The sequence below is a fragment of the Conger conger genome, chromosome 4 (genome assembly GCF_963514075.1).
Source record: "Conger conger chromosome 4, fConCon1.1, whole genome shotgun sequence".
In the NCBI taxonomy this organism is placed as follows: domain Eukaryota; kingdom Metazoa; phylum Chordata; class Actinopteri; order Anguilliformes; family Congridae; genus Conger; species Conger conger.
In genome coordinates, this window is record NC_083763.1 from 48,985,541 (window position 1) to 49,008,658 (window position 23,118).

A 23,118-nucleotide genomic window follows, 5' to 3' on the forward strand; every position below is an offset into this window, starting at 1 on the left:
ACACATTGCTTTGAAACTGAAACAGAGGACACCTGAAGTTTTGGCGTAATTATATTACTGTAAGTGTACAAATATGCATCCCAGTCAGGGTCAGTTTTCTCTCTGCATACAAAGTCTAGATAGGATGTACTGTATATAACATGACTATGTTTTGTGTAATGTCTATTGGTCATTTCTTTAGGAGTCAGCATCTTCATCTGGCTTTTAATAAATAAACACAGATAATCAAAGTTTATTATGCTTCATGATTATGCATTGAAATGAACAAGATTTTGTACATTTGTAGTTAACTATGTTTATTTCTGCTCCTGTGGTATTCACATTGATTACTTTGTATATAGCAAAGATAATTAGCTAACCATAATATATCTGGTTCAAGGTGGATATTTGCAAATGTGATGTCTTCAGAAAATATTATCATAACATACATAATCCAGTGTGATTTACAATATAGTATCACCAACAGGATAAAACATTTCCTGTTTGCCAGTGAGATGACCCTACAACTTGTCTTTTTATGAAGTATTTACTTCCTTTTCACTTTCCTGGAACAAAATGTACCAAATGGGCTTGCCACAGTGTTCACCTGATCTGAACCAAACGCAGTGCCCTAGAACATTCTAAATTGTTTTGTACACTGTCGGGGTCCTTAGTTTATTTTTCAGCTGCATGCAGCACTTGTCACTGAGTGGAATATCATTTCCCAGAGAAAAACAAATATTCTTGTAATAATCTAGTCATATCAGGTGTGAGAATTGCTTGAAGCAAATACAAGGATGCTTGAGACAATGAAGCAGTTAATTGGAAAAATGGACCCCCTTGGTTTATCACCTTTGATTTAATGATTATCGCATCATGCATCGTTTTCCAGCATAAAGGCCCAAAACACAGTACAGTTAATGTAGATTTGTATCTACACTTTCGATCCTCGTTCTATATAACAATACTCACTCCCCCATTTATAAAAGTCCAACTCCATCTTGTATTTCTACAAAAGCCGGTAATGAGCATGTGCAGATAAGGGACGTTCCATCCATCAATGATTCATATCTCATTAGTGCACATACAGTACTTGTTTGTGGCTGTTAGCATTTCAAGGCTTTTAAATAAGCAAATGGCACAAGCGGGCACATTGAGAGAACATATTGAAAGTAATTAATCTGTTTGCCACAGAGACAAAGAGCCACAATTACTTATATTTAACAGCATTCATTTACAGTATATGGTTGAGTGATCAGCATTACAAGAAGCATATCTGAATGGTATAATACCAACAGAATTATGCCAGAATAAGTGTACATCCCATTGCCACATTATTTAGAGCGAAACTGAGGGAAACAATATATCATCAGTAAATGAACAAACATTTGGAATATGCTCACCACTGTCCCCTGAAACTCATGGAGTCACTGTACATTTTTTTCACAACTTTCACATATTCCATTCAATAGCAAGACTTTGGGCTCAATTAATTTATGTTTTATGCTTGTAACATTATACTGTATGTTAGAAGAATGATCTAATATGGCAGATTACTACTACCGGGTATATCTGAACGCAATACACATTTGATGCCAACATGAACCTGTCTACAAGTGAACACACACAAATCACACTTCTGTACCCATGGATTAGTCATAGAAAACAGTATAACAGAATGAGTACGCTCCTACTCTTACAATTGTGGACTCATTTGGCCTGCTGTGGAACAGCAAAACATGCTTCAAAAAGCTTTTTATTATCTTTTTATCTTTACATGCCAATATCATTGGAAAAAATATTTCCTGCCCTACCTCATACTGTGAAAACCCCAATAACTATAAATAAACAGTCCGCCATGTCGAAGCAAATAACAATAAATCTGTGCTGATCACAGGCTACCATTGATCCGGAAGAGTGGCATCGCATTATTAAAAATGTATGCTGGTGATTACTGATGAAGTTACGCCTCAGGTACCATAACACCCCGTCCTCACAGAAAGTGGATGTTCTGTCAACACAGACAGAGTGGAGCCGGAATGGTGTTCTCACCTCTCTTGCACTACCGTTCATTTGAAGAGAAGTTAATGAACATTTGAATGCGCAGTTTATGATCGACAAGATGCTTTGTCGCTCGTAAATGGGCCCCTGCAATGGTCTGGGAGCAATCAAAGGGGGAGGAGAAGCAGCTGTGGATGACACAGAAGCGCGTTCTCCTTTTGAAAAACATCATCCAGAAATCTCATCTGCTGAAAAAGGTCAAGTGGAATGTTTAACGGGCAATTAACAGGAAATATCTCTGTGAGATGTGCACCCATAAAATTGAAAGGTATAAATAATTAAATAAAGTAACGTTCATGAGCAAAAGTTATCGAGAGGCTCGCCTCGCTAATGTTAGCACATCTGCAAAACCTGCCGCTCTTGGGCATAATGGATCATTAGGTTGAGTGTTTGCCGATCTGAACATGGGGCGACAGTCACCATTTCAACAGTTCTTCAGACCTTTACTCAGAGAAACCAGTGCCTAACATAAGCTATTAAATGCTTCGTATATGTCTTCATTTCCACAACGTGTTCTTTTCAAAAGTGAACGTTCAAAATGGCTGTGCATTCCCATATACAGTTAAATGCAGAAGTACTGGGACAGTGACAAAAATCTTGTTGTTGTTGGCTCTGTATTACAGCACATGAGATTTCAATTAAAACAATGAATACCATGCAGACTAACAACTTACTGAAATTCTGTTTTAATAGTCGATCCTCTAATAAAATTACTCATCAGCTTACTTAAGGAAGAAGAAATCAAAGTTTTCAAAGCCTCCACAAAATCCAATTCCCCTAATTTACTATTTAGTGTGTACTGTATATTCAGTATATTCAATTTTATTTGCTCAGTATATGCAATGTCATTAGTAAGCTTTCAGCTGTTGATCGAGCTGACAGGTAGAACCAAACACTTCAGGAATCATGGTTGTTCGGGACACTGAAATTCTAAAAGTGATGTTTGGAAATGAAATATTTATTTCGGTTCACAGTTTATTTTGATAATAAATCAATAACCTCAATGGCATTTGACCAAACAATAACTGTTGTATAAAGTGCAATCAAACAACCAACAATAAGCTAAACATGTAGACTTGTGAAATAGCCTAATCAGAAACAAATGCATATAGTGACATTGGCAGTGATGAGGTTTTGCACTCTTGTAGATGAGCACCAATGGTAAGCGAAGTCGACACTTGCATTGACCGTAGCCATCATTGGGACACGATCCCAGCTGAATTGAAAATGATTTGCCAGCTACTACTCTTTAGCAACATTATGCTCACTCCCTTGTCTAATTTTTATATAATGTCACTTTTGTAATAATATACATTTTCACTCATGTTACTCGTTTTGCAGTCGTCATTTTGTATTAACATTATACTTCCGATTGCATACCCTGTTCAGTTGACCAGATTTTTTGGATCTCCAGTGGATCTACTGTAATAGTAATAGATTCATAATGCATATTCGGATTTTATTTGTTTACAGTTTTTCTATTAATATTAAAAGCCATCATATACTGTGCATCCCTGACCAACCAAGATGTTTAATGCAATTTTGGAGAAAGGTTTCCAGTAATTTCTCCTGGGATTTTATGAGTATAAATGTCAGTGTTACGCTTTCGACTTTCGACTGCCGTTAGTAATCTTCCAGAACAGTAAGCCAGCACACAAGTAATTGAAGGCTGTGGAGGTAGTGTGTTGCAAGCTTAGACGGACACATTTAAAATGGAATGCTCTTTCATGGCCTTTCAGAACCTATCGGCGCTTCCCAGGGTGAAACTGTGTACCGTGATAGCTGCCTCACTAACATCAAACGGCAAACAGATGAGCTGCACAGAAAGAGCCGTCACAATGAGAAATTCTAAAGCAGCGAGGACCTGTTCCCTTTTGAATATTTCATAAAACTCCAAGTGTCCCAGCGCTCCTGCACGAGATAGATTAAAGCTGTCACAATCGTTCCCTCGTAACCTGCATCAACACTTAATTATTGAGTGAGCAGCAGTGACTCTGCTCCTTTTCGCTATAACCATTAAAGCACCTGAACCAGCCCCTAAATCTTCGCCAATCTGAATGTTGATGAAATAGGCCGGTTCTCCTGAGGGCATCTAGAGTCATTTTCATGATTTGTGTGTTTTCTTCATGCCTGTTAACGGCTCCATCAAGACAGGCATGCTTTTTGCATTTAAGTGTCAGTCGCCAGACGGATGGAGCTATGTAGATTTTTTCCCCCACCATTTTCCCCCAATTGCATTTGTGCTTGTGCTATGGGGATTATTGCTTGACTTGCTAAGAGACACGCCTGAAGAGACTCAAATTTTGTATACATCCTCATACTCTTTCTCTTACAATGGAAAATAACCTAAATATGTGTAAGGTAGCAGGATCACAGATGTTTTTCTTCTTATTTTTTGTTTATATTTTCTGTTGTTATTTTCCATTCGATTTTATTCTCCTGATAGTAACATAATACTTTTATTTGTCATTCTTGTACTGTACCTGTAAGATTAAATGATTAATAGGTCTCTGCCAATCGTCATATATGTATCAATAACTCTGTGAGCAGAAGCCTGAATAAAAATGAACTACAGGCAGGTAATACATTATTTAGAGTGTACTTAGCCCGAATATAATTACATAATCATTAGCCTGTATTTGATATTCATATTATGGTATTGTATTATATGATCATAATGTCTGTATATATAGTATATTTAACAGTTAAACTATCATTGAAATGCACATGCACATTGATGTACCTTGGCCCTCATGATGAACATATGTTATTACTTACAGCAAAGAGCTTTTAGGTTACCTCTACCTCAACTGCAACAAACAGGATTGGTCAGAGAATATCAGAATGTCTAGGGTTTGTCAAATTACACTTATTTTAATCTGAATCATTTATTGGAATGGTTACTTGTGATGTTGTGTTATTTTTTAAGAGTCTCTCATTTAGTAATCAAATAGTTCAATAATCAAGCCAATATCAACAGGGTCTCAATACATGATTGTTTTCCCCTGAAAGATGTGGTAATAAGAGGTAGCCAAATAGTAACTGGTCTTGTATAAAGCCAATAGCTGATAAAAAAAGGTCCTACCCATCTCAGAAAGGAAGACATACAAACTGTAAATTCATGTCAAAAAGAATATGACCTGTACATATCAATAAGAGAAATGGAGAGTTATTGACTAGCAAAAGCACCCAGTGACTACAGAAGATACATTTTGAGTCGCAAATTAAGATAGAGGTGGTTCTTTCCATGTCATAAAACACACTGCATCAAAGGGGAACCCAGAAGTTCTGCTGAAGTTCAAGCTGCTTCTTTCCTTCATTTACTTTACTCTTTCGTTCAGGTAGTCCACTCGCCTTATTTATTTTTTCATTCTCTTATTCAGATGGGAAATGCAGTGGGGGTTACAAATAGAGATCACAATACAGAGTAGGTAGGGGCCGATCCAATCCAATTACAGTCACATTCAGTATCGACTGATACCAATCCTAGACCAATAATTTTGTTATTTGTCTTTTTAAATTATTAAAAGGCTAGCCTACACACAAGAACACCCAGCTTGGCTTAAAACCTGTAAAATAATTTTAGGGCAGGCAAGCTTGGTCTAAGCTTAAACAAATCATGGCCTACAGAAAATAGATAATTCTGTTTGACAATAAACTGGCCTAAATACAGGTAAATAATATGGCTGGCTGTATTTCTTTTCTTCTTTAATGGTCTCCAAATGCACCATTATCTGATTGCACAGACTTTGAAGTAGAGTATGTCATTATGGCCAGTCTATCATGATATTTTCCATATTATTGACAGTATTGTCGTGGAAGTGAGGATTAAGTAAAATATGTTTATTATCTGAATTCAGTGGTTCCAACAATCAATGCCCTTGTTAAGATGTTGAGCGCTCTGATTACTGAACACAAGTGGTATTGCGTGCTTGAACCCCTCACTTAACCTACATACTATATATTTTACATGATTTAAAGTAATAATTAAATAATTGTAAGAATGACAATTATCAATTAAATCACCAAATTATTTGATAGGTTAGTCGACAGTATACTGGCAGAATCAACCAACAAATCAAAACATTAACCAACTCTATATCAAATGTTAAGATTAACGTAATTAATTAAGAAGCAGATAAGCCAGACCTTGCCAGAGTATTACCCTCTTCCACCTTCAGCCTGATAGGAACAAGGTAAACAAGCTAGAATACTCAGCACCAACTTCTGACTTCTTAAATACCTTATCCAGGCTACCCAGCAGGAGCATGCTTGCCCTGATTGGGTGATGCCGAGGTATGAAAGGAGGTAGGGGGGGGGGGGGGGGGGTGGTCATACTCCTCTATGGCAAGAACTAGCCAATCTAAGAGGTCGATGTACTTATTAAAGTGACTGTATATTGTTGAAAAAGCAACATTGTTGTATTACCAAAAGATTAATTGTTCTACGCTCTTTTTAATGAGACCAAACATGAATATGTTAGGAGGTAATCCCGCTTAGCTATTGTATACCTCGAAAGCCTACTTTAACTGTAGAAAAATATGGATCAAAATAATAATCAATTTCACTATTTCTTTTGGGCGCATTAACACAGAAACGAGGGGGCACTATATACCCTAATAACAACCAAGACCATACTGTATATCAGATTTTTGGGTCTTTTTTCTGCTTGGCACAACTCCAAACTTCCCTGTGTCTTTGCAGGAAATCCAAAATAGGTCTCCAAAAGGAGTCTTGTGCCTGTCTTGTGTTATTGGTTCATTGTAACCTGAGCGAATGTGAAATATCACCAGCCTTGGAAATATCATCAACTTGCTGATGATCATTAGGAACACGTCTTTGGCCAATCATCTGCGTGACAGCAGGAGAAGCATGCAACCTTGGCTGTTTCTCTTGACATCATTACCATCAAGCAATATGATTTTCTTTAACATTAACTTTTAGGCTTAATTCAGAACAAAATGTGAGTAGATCTTTTTCATTCAACTCAGATTTTTAAACCTGTAAGACCAGTAAAGGATTATTTTCTGCAATTTTTCAGTTGCCTTTAATTACAAGGTAATGCAGAGTGAAGGCAGCTGATTTGAGCCTCACTACAAGTAGCACTGCGACAACATTCTGTAATTAGCGGGTGCACTGTGGGATCAAATGTTCTGGCAGCGTTCTGCTAATAAAGGCTTAACTCTGTGAATATTAGTAGTTGAAAAATAATTCTGGTAAATACAGAATAGAAAATACAGTAGATATTCACAATCATACTGTCAAACACTTGCAGGTAGCACACACAAGCCTCCATGCTGCCAGTCAATGTCACATGCATTTACAGAGTGTAACCGGATAATAACATTCACTGTTTCCGATACCCGATCTACGAAGCATTTTAGGTCAATAATGGCCCAATACCGATGTTCAGTTTTGGCTTACACCCCTAACAGAGTATCACTGCCAGCCCATAGGCAGGCAGCCCTTGTGGAATTTTCTCACCTTGCCCAATGGCCAGCTATGATATTATATGACATTTTATTTAGTAGACAGGTTTATCCAATGCAATATACAAAAAAGTGCATATCAAGGTCATTAGAACAAACTGCAGTACTGGTCGGATAAGCTACAATTCACAAAGAATCAGTTGTACTGCCATGCACATTATTTCCAGTACACATGGGAATTAGGACAGTATCTACAGTACCAAGATAAATATACATACAAATACAACCGCAGCAGTTCTAGAAAGTACAACAAGGGGATAAAACATTCAAACAGGTGAAACAAGTGGCAATAGATCAGGGTACTCCCGCATAGAAGTCAAGGTACAGTGTGAAGAGATGAGTTTTCAGACTACGGCAGAACATGGGTAGTGACTGGACAGTTCTTATATGGATGGGGAGCTTGGATTGAGAAGCTCTGCAGTAGGGCCAAAGAGAGCCATTCACATAGCTGGCAGGATGTGCAAGTGTTCTCCTGTGGCAGCGGAGCGGTCAAGCTGGTGTGTGGGGTCGAATTATGTCCTGTAGGGCCCCTCTGTGTACATGCACACTCACGTGCAAATACACAAAAACACAGACACACACACACACTTGCAGTGTTGAAGCAGGCTCTATGGCGTGTGAATAATATCTTATCCCGTATTTCACAGCCGTCCCAAGGCGCCTGACAAGAGCCCACAATGATGACAATGGCGAGAGGATGCTGTTATTTACTGTAAGTGTTGTCGTACCGATGCCCTTTTCCGAACGGCGTGAATTTATCCTGAACCATCAATAACTTCACCATTTCACTACCATCTCCAGCAAGCTGGGCCTGGATGCTGAGCAGCTAGCCACTCCATTGGGAACCAAATAATTCAGCACCCCTGCATTCTGAGCCACAGTTTAAAAGGCACATTTGAGAGCACCCTTTCATAAAGGAAAACTCCAGAAAATCCCCAGCAGGTTGTGCTCTTTCAACATGCAGTTCCTCTGTCCTTTATTTATGCTGGCCAACGGCCCTCTGGGTACTGAAATAAAAGTTTCAGAAACTGCAGGCATCTAATGCTTGCTCAATGTTTTCTTTTTGCAAGTGAGCATGTGATCTACCAGCGACCTTTTATCTTGACTTTGTACACCCCACTGTTGGTTTGTGAAGTTTAAAGTCCTCTTGGGTACTCTGTTACGAAACAAGAATATTGAGTTGTCGAAGACAATTCCAGCCATATTTCCAAAGGGTTTTATTCTCCACACGAAATGTAAATACACAAAATACGGAATGGCTAGAAACAAGAAAGTGGTTGTTTCTGAGTACATTCTTTGGTAGTAATTGGTTTTTAATGGTAATGTTCCTAGCCGTTGGGTACCTTGGGGGTGTTTCAAGAGTCAAACGGGCTTCTTTGTTTTTCTCTTGGTCTCTGTGAACTTTATCACCCAGCTGAAGAAATCGGTTATATAATCGCACAAAATCACTCTGTCGTTGGAGCTCATCAGTTGCTGATAGCAAGCCTGGGGTAAACTTGTTCCCCCGGCTCCACCATCCAGTCCACATCCTGCTAGTTGGATTTATAATGTAGTGTCATATCTGCAGATCCTGGTAGATTGGTGTTTTTCAGTGGTACACAGGTTTAATGTACAATCAGCAACACTGTACGAACAGTTCAAACTCACACAAAATATATGAATTAACAAAATATGAATTACGTTTATTTAAAAGTTAGGAAATATTAACCTAACAGCATATTTTCTGCACAGAATTTGCCACCCCATTTAACTGGTTTAGTTATCATTGTGTTGGAGATTCTTTAATGTTTTCTGTTCCAGTTATTTATAGATGCAGTTTTAATGAAGCTAGAAAATGCTGTGAAACTCAGTCATCATTTTTAATGAAGTGAGGCAATAAATAGAGAATTGGATGTGTGCAGCCTTTACTAAAAATACATTCTTTCAGGCAATTTACAATGATCTGTTAAGCTTTCTTAAGGTGTTCATAACAACTAAAAATATGATTAAATGCTCTCAGTGACAACATTATTAGATATTCCAGCTTGTTAATGCAAATATCAAATCAGCCAATCGTGGCAGAAACTCATTGCATAAGAGTATGCAGACATGGTCAAGTTTTGTTCAGACCAAACAACTGTGGAATGATTATTGGCCCTACGCTGGGTGGTTTGAGCATCTCTAGAGTTTACAGAGAAAAGGGTGAAAGACACTTTTACCACAGAGATCTGATGTTTGCCCAATGTCATTGCTTAGCCTTCCTGCACACTGAATCGATTCAAAGCATGTGGTATTGCATGCTCATCTGTTTCGCGGGCTTCAGACAGCAGAGCATGTAAAACAGGCGATCGAGGAGATGCTGAACACTTGGTAAACAGACAAGCAACGGGTCGATGTCATGGGGACAAATGTGATGAAAAAAAGCAATGGATGATATGGGGGTACCAAGCGTGGGCTGCATCGCGCACGTGCTTCAGCTGGTTGTGCACGAGGGTCTGCTTTCTCACCGCAGCATCACAGACACACTGGAAGATATCCAGATTGATATGAAAATGCCAGCCAAGCGCCTACAGCAAGATATGCTAGTTAGATGGAACAGCACTCAATGCATGATGCAGAGCCTTCTGGAGCAAAAGCGGCCTCTCAGTGTCTACGTAGCTGACCACAACCTACCAGCTACGCTGACACCGAATCAGTGGACTCTAATGGAGAAGACAAGTCGAGGTTTTAGCGTCAGGGTAGTAAGGAACTGACCAGGGTAGCTGAGACTGCAACTAAAGCTGATGTGATCGCTGCCATAATGGTCCTTAAATGTGTTCTTTCTCGAGAGCACAGCACAGACCAGGGAATCAAGACCATGGAAAGCACTCACCTAGAGGCAGTGGATAGAGGCTTCAGCCAGGTTGAGACTCCACTCTACTGCATTGCCACTTTAGGGGAGCCCAGATACAAAGACAGGCAAGTCCAGTAAATGTACCTTTTTGAATGCTGTGATAAAGTCCATTTTGCTTTATAATGAATCAAATGTAAGTCACCAGTATCCAGTTGGAAAAAATGGTCCTACACAAAGTCCAAATTGCAAACAAAGCAAAAGTTTGTTTATTAATATAGTTTTTCCTTCTGCAGTAACTGCCATAATTGGTTGTACAAACTTGCTCTAAAAAGCGCCCACCTCCAGCCTGGCCACAACTTTCAAGCCACACCTTTTACTGTTTTTGGATTTTCAGTCTTAAACACCATTGTTTAATTTAAATGCAAATGGAAAAAGTGGCTTTGTGCAATGACTGAATCTAGGGGAGTGTTTGTTTTTAGCAGATAAAGGACTGGGTTCTCGAATAGTTTGTCTGTTGATAATCCCTAAAGACACTCATGTATCAGAATGGTCAGAATGCAAACTCCGCTCTCATTACTGTTATTGCTATTTGTGATCTATAAAGCTCTTCCTGAGGGGATGTAACATCAAAGCCAAAGGAAAATGCAAAGCTATATCACAAACACTCTAAAGGTCCCTTAACATGGAAGAAGTCAAAGCTGATGAGACTTGTCTCGGTGAAACGTGGCAAGAGATATGCCTGTTCAAAGTTAGCAATTTCATTTGATTGCTGTATCACCCCCCTTTGGCCAATCAATGTAAAACATTGGCCTTTTGGTATCACCCTCTACCATTGTGCAAGATTTCATAAATAGCTACCAGTAGGTATAAGTGTTGCCCTAGACTCCTATTGTGAAAAATTTTGTAATAATAATAAATAAATAAATTATATATATATTAACCTCACATTGCTCCAGGGGGATTGGCCCCTTCTTAGTCTAATCAATGGTAAGTCACTTGTGTCAGCTAAATAACTAATTTAATGTAAAACATAAATAGCGATACCTAATTCATGGCAATACATCTGTAAAATGCATTATAATCACAATCCACATTGATGTTTTATTGTGTTAGATTTTAACTTTCAGAACAGAAGATCAGAGGATTGCTTCAGAAAAATAAGTTTAAAATAGTATCTGAGGATGTGAATACAGAAGATGCACTGCAGTAGAGACAAGGGAATGTGTTCTCTCTAGTCCTGGTTATTCCGTAATGGTGGCCAGAGGGACAAATTTCAAACTGGCAGTTGGGACTGTGAGAAGGATCATATGATGATATCGTCATGCCTGGCAATAGATGCAGGTGTTAAATAGGTCAAGGAGATTTTCTTATCTGAAATGAAATGGTTTCATGATGGTAAGAATACCATCATGAAATGGTTCTTATATTGCTTTATAGGTCTTCACCAGCTCTATCTCTATCATGTTCACCCCAGAATGAAAGGTAACATTGTTATGAGTTACGAGTGATTATAATATTGAAATCTGAAATCTCTAAAACTATATTTTAAAATTGATTCAGTTTTCACCAAAGTTAGGTTATAATGTCAAAAGCACATTGGATTATTATTATTATTAGTAGTAGTAGTAGTAGTAGTAGTAGTAGTAGTAATAGTAGTAGTAGTAGTAGTAGTAGTAGTAGTGGTTGTAGTATTAGTATTACACTTTGATAAGACTCAATCAGGCTCTGTGAGTCCCTTGCTGTGGTGGTGCTGGCCACTGTTTCTTGCTAATGTCTGCTGACACATCCTCCTCAGCTGACTTTAAGAGGTTAAAATTAGTTTCTGTGCCAGCTGCTATCTTCTGCAGTCTTCAGAAGCACAATTGATCATGGCTGCTGTCACAGAGTCCTGATTAATTAATGTAGACTCCATTTAATCTGTTCAAAAAGACTAACAAAGGGATTATCTCAAAAAGAGGTTTACCTTGGACACGGTTCCCTGATGACAGATGTGTGGAAAGTGGCAGGCCAATTATTTCAGAGCACTTAGTAAAAAGAGGAGTGCAGATGTCTTTGTTCCAAAAAGTATTGATTAGGGAACCTGATATTAGACTTGGTTTTTATCATTAGATTCTATCATGCAGCAAATAGACAAGGTTTATTTACATACAAAATGTCAGGTGCAGTATGTTTTAAGGTTGATAATATGCAATAAATTGTTGCCATCGTATTTTGTGCTATCAATTTCTGATATACAGTATGTAATAGATATTGCTGGGGTGCACAATGAGGGCATGTTTACAGGTTTCAAGTCAATTCAATTCCAAGCCCAATAAAACCAACAGTTATATCTATAAACTGCACATTGGGTGGGCATGTTTTACAGTGGGTCCACATTAAGTGTATATTGTTACCGGTGCTTATAAAATTAAGTCAGAACAGCTGGGTAAAACAAAAACTAGCACACACGCCCTTCAGGACTGCAGCCCTGTTCTATGGTAATAACATAAGGAGGTACTCCTCGATTGCCAAATTTGAGTATCAATGAAGTAGATCTATAAATGACACAGGAACACAGAGGATGCAGACTCTTGTCTGGCCTTCTAAACTGATATAGGGTTTACTGATATGTTTTACAGAAACATTTAGGCTTTCCACATCTAGTTAAAAAAGTGGATCGATAAATACTTTAGTGATAGCTTCTGACACGAAGGGAAGCAGCACTTATCTTCTGTCAGCTGCTCTGTCTTCAGTGGAAATTTTTATTCAAGACAAAAACACAACCTCAATCATTTGCTTCCCTCGTCTCAGTGTGAACTTGTGACAGGCCAGATCATCAGGTTTTATTGCAGTTGCATCATTATAGTTCTTGGGTTTCTGTTGCATGCCAATTCTTAAAACTTAGACGCCTCTGTGTCTTAATTACAATTGGGAAATAAATGAGTAGGTGTATTAATAAGGAAAAAGGGGTGTCTGCTGTAAGTGAGAACAGGCAACAAGGAGCTCTTAATGGAATACAAATTGATTTCTTTGCCTTCTCTCCACTGCACCATCGGAGGAGAAGAAGCAAGGTCTTTGATTAGGAAAAATGTGCCTTTCTTCTCTGCTTCCCTTTGATCTGAATTGGCAACTGCATTTGTGCACACCGGCCATCGAATTTGTATTGCTACACGGTGAAAGAAAGGATTAATTAAGGATTGACCATTAAAGAGGGCTGTCACCGCAACACGTTCTTATGTAAGAGCAACACGCGCTTTTATGTACCGTTCTGTTCCATATGCTTTCCGTCCATGCATCAGATGACGCCGTTGTGATTGTGATTGCAGGTGACGCCTTTAATCGATGCGTGTAGAACAAGGCCCTGTCCTCCAGTTTGCATGGCCAAGAGCATGCTGGGATGCTGCCACATCCATTTTACTCCTTTAAGCTATAACTTGTGCTATGAGCTGTGGTTTTGTGAAAGTTGTTAGTTCATATGTTAGGTCATTATCTTCATATACTGTACAGTCAACAAATAATTTTCAGTTGCTATCATCATTTAGTTGTTTAAAAAATAAAATAATAATCTAGCTAGATGTTGTGATGGACACAATAGTCAGTTTGAAAGCCTATTGGTTACCAGCAATTTCTCTCAAGGGTCAATATCAATCCAGTATCAATCCAGCTGCATGTATTGCATTATATTAAACTTTTACATGCCTCTTATCCAGAGTGACTTACAATGCCTGAGAGCCTAACTGCATTTACATACTGTTATAGGAGCAGCAGGCATGTTCTTCATTTAGGGAAAACAGCGTCCCAGATAAACTTATAAGGTGAAGACCTTATTATTGGCCTGCAGTAGGACTCTTCTTCAGACAGATGCATTGACTGACTTCTGTGTAACTGTTGTGGTCAACTGCTGATGAGTGCAGTGCAGCATAGTGGTCAATGGAAATACTTGGGGATAAGCTACACACACCGGTTGATTAAATGAAGCAGTGATAATTCCAAGTTTTACTTTTTATCAAATATTTGTAAATGTGCCAAAACTTTTAATCGTGTTTCTTTGACTTTAAGTCATTGTTGAGAGACCACATCTATCTGTGAGTAAAATATAAATAGTTTGTTAGTAGTGATGGAATGCACCTTCATCAAATCTATCAGTCCATAGAGCTGTGAAATCTCCATTTGCAGGGATTCTGGTTAATGTGAGGATTACTAAAATTAAAACATATACTGTTGTGTATTATTGCCTCACTGGGTTTTTCTGTAAGCATGAATAGGGAAGCATTGAAAGCTCAAAATCGATTTTCCGAAACCAGGAAGCATCATAGCGATAGATATCTTTTTCACATTTGAGCTGTTCTGGGATATTTTAAGCTTTGATTAATGTTGTTACACATGGCTGACAGTGAATTCCCTGTCTGGCCTGCTTCCTCTCTCGGACTGCTGTGATCCACCAGAGGTGTTAAGTTTCATATCCTCGATTTAAAAGGTCTACAGTATGTCTCTCAAAACAGTTGTATTCAAGATTATATATTAAGCCCAGATATTCTGTTACCCCCCTCACCCTATTCCACCTCAGCAATGGAACCCCTGATGCATCTGTTACCGCTCCTCTTAATGAAAGTCTGGGATCAATGGTCTGCTTGCAACCAGCGACCAATTACCTCAGGGTACTGAATAACACTTGATCTGAGAGGGCTTCCTATTGATGTTTTGTAAAACTGTAGCTAAGGGTGTTGGATGGCAAAATACAGTGCAAGGCACTTTAGTATAGAATTCATATGACTATACTATTCTTGATGAAGTGAAATGAAGAAGAGACCCAGAATCTACAGATGGCATTAACGCATTATCATGTTACCCAGCATTGACACCCTCAAACATTATGGAGGACCATTCTTGAGGCAAATCAGGTTTCATTCCTTTCTACTGACGTGTCGACTCTTATTCAGGCGTTGAAAGGAGTTTGACAGAGGTGCTGACTTAATTTTAGTTGAATTGGACCATCCCATGGGAGCTGAGCAATCAAGGCTTTTTGTATTTTTTGGGTCAGAAAGTAATTAGGAGGAAGGGATGTGAGTCTTGTGGACGGTAGGAGCAGCCGCTTTCAGCCTATTAAAACCAATTTGCATCAGTTACAGTGTGTTTAGGCCCTGGACATCTTTCACACACCCATACTGACCCATTACTGGAACTTTCTGCATGCGCCCATGAAAATTGTTTTCCCATTGCGCCACTGATGTCGTGAAAAAAATTCACCAAGCGCACAATCTCTTGGTTAGGCTATCGCCTACCTTGAAATAAAAAAGAAGGAAAGCAAGGGGATTTCCATAGGGACCATGAGGTCACAGTGACCTTGACCTTTGACCACCAAAATTCTAGCCAAGTGGACTTTTCTGCCAGATTTGAAGAAATTCCCTCAAGGCATTCCTGAGATATCACATTCACAAAAATGGGGCGGAGGGACGGACAACGGACGGAAGGGCAACCCAAAATCATAGCCTCCGGCCACGGCTGTTGCGGAGGCATGAGCAGAAATGTGTGTTATAAGGAATGTGGTGTTCATGGAAGAATGTGGTATGATGCTGCCCACTGTATGCATTGATTCATTTAATCTGAAGCGGCTTTCAGGACTGTAGGCTTGTAGGGAGGGGTCCGGTCCACTGCATGTCCATTGCGGACATGTGCAAGGACAGGATGCCAATACCGCTTTTAATCCAAAGCGACTAACAAGTGCATAAATTCCAGAAAACCATCAAATCCATAAATAGCAAAACAAGCATGTAGAGCGTTTTTTTAAATATAGGGTATAGGGATATTTTGGGGCGGTGGGAATTCAGGTGGGAGGACTAAGGTACAGTCTGAAAATGTGTGTTTTAGGTCTGCATGGAAATATGGGGATGGATTCTGCTGTTCAGCAGGTAATTCTGCCACTGAGGAACCAGAACCAGAAAACAGGCGTGAATGTGCAACTCCACCACCTAGTGCTCGTAATGAGGGGACCACAAGGCAACCAGAATTGACTGACCGGAGTGGTCTTGCTAGGGTGAAGGGAGCAATTGATGTGTGGATGTACAGTGTGACAGTCTCCTTAGCAGCCTGGAATGCCAACACTAGCGCCTTGAAGCAGATGCGTGCAGCAAAAAGCAGTCAGCAGCCCCCCTTAATTATGGGTTCAGTGGTGCTGGGACTGAGAGTTGAGTTCTGAGACAAAGGTCTGATCCTCACTACTGTTTCTCACATTGCAACTGTGACTTGATTTTGCAATTAGCATAAATTTACGAGAACACATCATGTGCAAAGCAACAGTCAACTTCACAAGTTCTTTAAAAAGACCATACAAGGTCCAGCAACAGTCAAAATTAAGAAGTACAACAGACATGAATAAAAGCTATATCTAAAACATGTCAGATCAAAATGCACCTTACAGGCCCAAAAGCGCATTTAGGCTCACAGTATATTGTGATTTACGCGGTTGGGGGACAAAGTTGTGTAGAGGACAAGAGGGGTCATGCATGTCTTTGAAAAGTGAGGTGGAAGCTTCTACTGTTTTCTTTTCAAGAGCTTAGACCATCTATCCTGGGCTTCCAGGAGTTGAAGTGTGAACGAGAGGTGAAAGTTAGTTTCTAAGGTCCAGTACACTGCATCACTGTGGAGAATATTTTCAATTTATCATAAATGTGCTGTAAAGACTTAAGATAATTATTGTAAAATCAAGAATTATCTGATTTAATTGTACAAACTTAACTGGAAAGTATTCTGAGACCTTCATTTTGGTTTTTTAGGCTTTGGGTCATTTCAGCTTCCACTTGATTTAGAATCTTGAAAATTGTCATGGTAATTCAACTGAGTTTATTGAATGTGGATAAATTATACAAATTGAAGAAAATGATTGAAGAACACATCGGGTGCCAGCTTTTTAAAAGATGTTGAACAGCCACAAACTCCAGTTTATTTGTGCCTTTGCTTTGTTTGGCAAGTTAACCTTGTTTCTGCGGGTATTTTATCTCACAACACACAAGCAATGCTCCTGTTGTGTAGAAACATAGATTTGTAATATCAATTTTGCATAATTACAATGGGGCTCTTGGCGGTTTTCAAATGACAGGATCTTTGGCTTAAATAACTGCAGCAGGTTCTGTGGTGAAAATGTAAGAATAATAGAACATGGAAACAGTGTGATTTGATGTGTTTGGATTACTGCCCTCTACTTGTGCTCACTTGATGACTTCAGTGTCCCCTATACATTCTGCTACACACTTTTGGAGTACAGAAAGGCTTCCCTATTAGCAATGAGCATTGGTTGAAAAATTACTTTATTTCCAAAGTGCCATTCATTGGCTTTGAGTGATTGATAGATAATGAGGATTTCTGGATCTCCAGATTAAAGTGAAATCTGTAGGGAAATGTTCACTCTGAATACATTTGGTTTAGAATGATATACGTAGGTGTGGGGAAGTTCTGTTACCATTTTGTGCAGTATTATTATTCTGTTCACTCTTATTTACTTACCATTTACCACTTTTCCTGCTAATTGTCATCCTGCAATGGAATAGAGGAAGTGCACATATGGAAGTATTGAGTGAGAGAAATCTCTGCTCTAAAGGAAATTACCTTATCCAATTAGTCAGTTTGGCTGTCGGCATGCTGTGAAATGTGTCCCAGTGGCCATCGAGTGTGACCTAAATGTGTCAGGCATCACGTTTATTTCTGACTGGGAATGTGTAAAACTCCTGAATGAAACATCTGGGCTTCATTGTACAAGGTAACACAAATTCTACTTTTTCCATCATTCATTATTGCCTTTTACCTCTTTTCCCCACAATTTTGTTATATTGTCCAATGTTGTAGAGTGCCTTGCTAGACAAAGACCTCGATAAATTTAATCCATTCTTAAAACTGAATTTGTAAAGCCTGAACTAAAAAGGGAGAGGGACCATGGAGCTGGTCGCCGAAGCGGAATGTGGGGAACACGCCATCCTCGCTGGAACTGAATAGTTGGTAAATTGAGGTGTTCTTCATGGGCTCAGATATCTATGTGATCATGCTAGGACTCGGAACTGTACTTTCCTCTAGGGTCCTCAATGCACTTGTCCCTGAGTTTGATTTACACTTCATAGTACATCGCTCTGAATAAGAGCGTCTGCTAAATGCCTGTAATGTAAATGTAATGTAATGGAACTGATGGTATCGCCCAACTGTATGTAGAGAGTGACCACGGGTGCCAGTATTTTTCCACATATGAGGGGGTTTGTTCCTTTTTGAACCATGCACGTCCATCACACACATTCACATGAGCCCTACTTCCCCGTCAATTCAGTTGAATCAGTCCTAGTTGAATAAAATGAGCTGGGAACATAACACTAGTTAAAATATTATTCAAGCGAAGTTAAAACATCTGTGTACAGCACGCATATACCCATATATTTTTTTTTTTTGCATTTTCTTACCCATACCTACTGTACTAAATCAATTGTAAATTGTAGTGGGGAGAAAAAAAAATGTGTTATCTTTCTGTCTCCATTCTGTCTCCATTTCTTCATATCTAGCTAATGTTAACACATTTCAGCTGTGTATTAGACATGTTAACAATTACCACAGCTGTAGAATGGCGGGAAATGAATGTGAACATGGTGCTATAACTTGTATGAAAATCTGTGATTTTAGTGCTTGCTGTTCAATGATAATGTGTAGAAGTGATTTAGAATCAAGAGTGGATTTCTCAAAATACCACTTATAAAGCATTGGAAAACAATTGCTTTTTTTTTTCCAATTCTGAATACTTGAAATGCCCTGGCTTGAGTGGGGCATCACATATCTTAATTGACTGGCCCAGAGGGGTCAGAAGACACTGCTGGGCCAGCAGACTGGTGGCTATGGTCGAGCCCTGTGCATATTTGGTTTCATTGCATGTTGAGAACCGTTTTGTGACCTGTGACTCATCTGCACATGAGGTTGTTAGCAACTCACACAGCCCAGCCTCAATGTATTTATTAATGTGAGAATTTGATGTCATTCAGTTCTGAATTCTTTGATTGTCATTTGGTATTTAGCCGTGAGCTGTGACTTGCTGTGCCACTCCCCACCGGTCAAACTATTAACATGTACGTCTTGTCAAAAGAAAAAAAATGTAATTTATTTTCTTGGCTATGAAAGATAAAAGTGGACAATAGAGAAAAGCAGGTCAGATTTAAGGCCTGAGACTTCTGATTAAATCTAAAGCCCAAATTCAATTTCTCTCAGTATGACACCTGAAAACCTCTTCTCATTCCGGGAATGGTTGTATCCATTTGTTTACCAAATGGGAGAAAAGGGCAGGAACAAGCTATTTTCATATTTCACTCCAACATATATTGGAACTGTGGAATTCAGTCAGTTTCTTATTAAACAAGGGGTTCTGTGGTATATCTAGGGGAACCCTTTTGTCCTTTATGGAATACGCTATGCTAGATGCAAAAAGTATGAAAGCTCCCAGGTTGAACCATTTTGTCTTACAAAGACCCCTTATATAATGTTCCTCTAGGCAGATGCAGTGGAATCTTTTGGATTGTTTAGATTTCCCTGAGAAGGACTATTGTTTCCTGACTGTGAGCCAAAATTGTCAAATTATGGTAGATTATTTGGTTACAGAGTGACTGGCTCTCAAACAGCATTGACCCATCAGTTTACATTTGCTTTCTTAATAAGTGTAATAAAATAAACAGCTAGTATTATGTGTTGTTCGTGGAATATCATCAAATAACAAGGATCTAGATCTCAGTATTCATGCTATCAATCTGTGTCTGGGTTCACTCCTTTCTGGCCACTGCCTCTACATATTCTTTCTGCAAATAGTTTGCTCACCAACATTAAAAAATTATGACCAATCTGTGTAAGCAGTTTAGCAGGGGTTGTTGACGTTAAGTCAAAGTCAATCTTTTCAGCCCTAGTCAAACAAAACATACATTAGATGACTGGCATTACACACTTATAGCTATCAACATGTGCTGCGCCCTGCAGTTTTGTTCCTCAAATGATAAAATTTTCATTGATGTTAAACAGACTTTCTTTCATCGAGAATTTCATGGGAGCTTCATCACCATTTTGTGAACTTTGAGGATGAAAATCAATGAATTTGTACAAGCAAGATATAACCCTTGGGTGCACATATTCAGTTTTAGCTCAGTTCTCTTGTGATTGAACCCTTTTCTCATACTACAGGTGTCAGATTTTGAAGGGAAGTTAAAATGCATGCTCAAAGAAAAGTGGGGAATATCAACTGAGTTCAGATTTTATGTTTTCTATTTTAGATAGTTGCTGAACTTTGATTTCTCCATTTTATACCTGTCAGATTTAAACAATGTCTTCACTGCATTGTCTTTTAAAAAACAAAGCAAGCTGTAATAGCACTTTGTGAACCCAAACCTGCTTGCCAAATTGATGTCTATATTTGACACTGCAGTAAGACAATGTTTTGGATTTTGCAGGTGGTCTCAGGTTATATGTAGTATTTCTTCCTTGGGTAAAGCGTGTCATCAGAAATAATTTTTTTTTTTGCCATTTGATATGTTGTGTATATAACATGTCAGCTATTTCAACTCAAACTCACCAAAACCTTCCACCTGAAGTATGTACCCTTATATCCTTAATAATTGTCCATTGTTAATAATTTTGTCCAATCTAATTCTTAGGCTACTTGGACTATATCCTCAGACTACATTTTCTCGACAATAACTTAAGCGATATTGTATTATACTGCAATCATTTTATGATTTCAATTTATAGAAGGCGAAATTAATTGGCAAACATTCAATGCATTGAGCAATATTTTACTTACTTATGTCAGATACAAGAATTTTATTACTATGCAAGAAGTAACTCCATTTACTCAAACCCAGCGTCATGGATGGTACTATTTGTAAGAATGAATATGCAATACTAGAACAATGACCAGATCATTAATTTTGCATCATTAAGATGGTAAGGCATAACAGGTCTGTGTGTTCATTCTCGCGCTTGTCTCTCTCCTCTCCGCGTCCAGGACAGAGAAGGTTAGCCACTGCTACCGCCTCACATACCGCCACATGGAGAGGACCCTGAGCCAGGAAGAAGTGCGGGTCATTCACCAGGCCATCGAGACAGCCGCGGAACAGGAGCTGGGTGTGCAGGGGAGGTTCTGATCCCCGGTCTCCGTCTCTCAGACCACCAGGCAGTAGACCGTCTTAGTCCCTCAAACCACTATGCAGGACTCCAGCACCAGTTTCATAGAAAGGGAAGCCTCAGTTTTACAGAAAAAATAAATATGTCTAGAATTCAGTGAACAGAAATAAAATATTTGTTCAATATACTGTGCTCCATGATTAAGAAGACTGTTGTTCTTTGTTTACCAGCGCAATAATATTTTCATTGGATTCTATGTGAGTTTACTTTCAAACTTGTGAAGCAAAAAGTGAGAGCTAGTCATGGTGAGTACTTTCATGGTAGATCTCCTTGGAATCCAGGCTGGGTTCAGTTCTTCCTCTGAACCAAGTATAAATTCAGTGCCCTGTTGAAGACACTTGGATAATGATGACTCGTCTCGTTTCCTGACTGAGAATGGTATTGATTTCAAAGATTGTATTTCCTGATTTCCTGGCCAAATTCACAATCTGTCCATGTAAACAGGCTCCATTTTGACCAGCTAAATGAATTCCTTCTTCTCAAACTCAGCTGATATGTGATGACCATTCTGGCACAAAATGGCCAAAGGACAATTGCGAAGCATAGCGTTGTGCTCAAATTGCTTATTTATAACTATTTATAACTATAAATAAATTATTATAATGAAATTATTTTCACCAATCAACTTAGCTGAAGCTAACTGAAGTTTTAATTAAAATGTGAAATGTGAATTAGTAATTCAGACATGGTCAATAATGGCAAAACAATCATTGACATCAGGCTTAATAATATTATTTATTTAAACTTTCTTCAAATTTTACTTTCTAATGACTAAGAATTATTTATATGAAATTACATATTGTAATTGTTTGGGTTGAAAATAAGAAAAGCATAATATTACAAAGTTGGATATTTCAAAAGAACTTTTCAGAATCATTGATATCCTTGGGATACTTCCCTCTTCAGATCAGACCACAGGTTTTTCATAGTATTTAAGTCTGAGATGGCCATTGCAGAACATGGGTTGTTTTTACTTTTATGTTTTTCTCAATTTTGGCAGGGTGCCAGTAATTCTGGAGCCCACATGTCATTTATAGCATATTTTAGCCATTACTATGACTCTAGTAGTGGAATGTTCCTAAAAAGAAAACATATTGAAAAATGTAAAAATATATTTCAATATTTTCAGTTCTACAAAATTACAATAGATTTGAAACTGCCACTCAGCCTTACGAATGCAATAAGCACTGAACTGAGAGTCTCTTAGTCTTAGTCACTCTCTCTATCGCTATCTCTTGCCCACTCTCTCTCTCTCGCTCCCTCTCACACACACACCCCTTGCTGCAGTTTCTGTGATCAGCAGAGGAAATCTCTTTGGCTTTCAGCACACACTTATGTCGTTTATTCTGTGAGCAGAGAACCGACTGTGTCAGTTTGCCTGGAGAAATGAGCATGGACCATATCAAGTATGAGTAAAATCCGATATCATCCAAATTGAAGTGTGCCAGAGATCCAAGTCTCTCCATTAGCCATCTTTCAAACGGTGGATCTTTGATGTTTATGGCAATTGCGAGTCTGGATGCTACAGTAATTTCCCATCAAGAGGGAAAGTAGATAATTGTTTTGACACATACAGTAGCTGTCAAGGCAACTTTAAACTCTCTGTAGCCC

At 38.7% G+C, this 23,118-nt stretch overlaps 1 protein-coding gene across 4 annotated transcripts in view; it reads left to right on the forward strand.

The window, feature by feature from the left end:
* The window catches only part of LOC133127644 (phenylalanine--tRNA ligase, mitochondrial-like), a 117,709-nt gene extending 96,070 nt beyond the window's left edge, over positions 1-21,639 (forward strand). The window contains exons 8-9 of one of the 4 annotated variants that reach the window (XM_061240675.1): positions 8,177-8,241; positions 21,329-21,439. In XM_061240675.1, coding sequence (XP_061096659.1) covers positions 8,177-8,194 — 18 coding nt within the window. In that variant the 3' untranslated portion in view covers positions 8,195-8,241; positions 21,329-21,439. Of the gene's footprint in view, positions 1-8,176; positions 8,242-21,328 lie in introns of all 4 variants that reach the window. The other 3 variants (XM_061240677.1, XM_061240676.1, XM_061240674.1) reach the window with 3 other exon arrangements.
* The last annotated feature ends 1,479 nt before the right edge of the window (positions 21,640-23,118 follow it).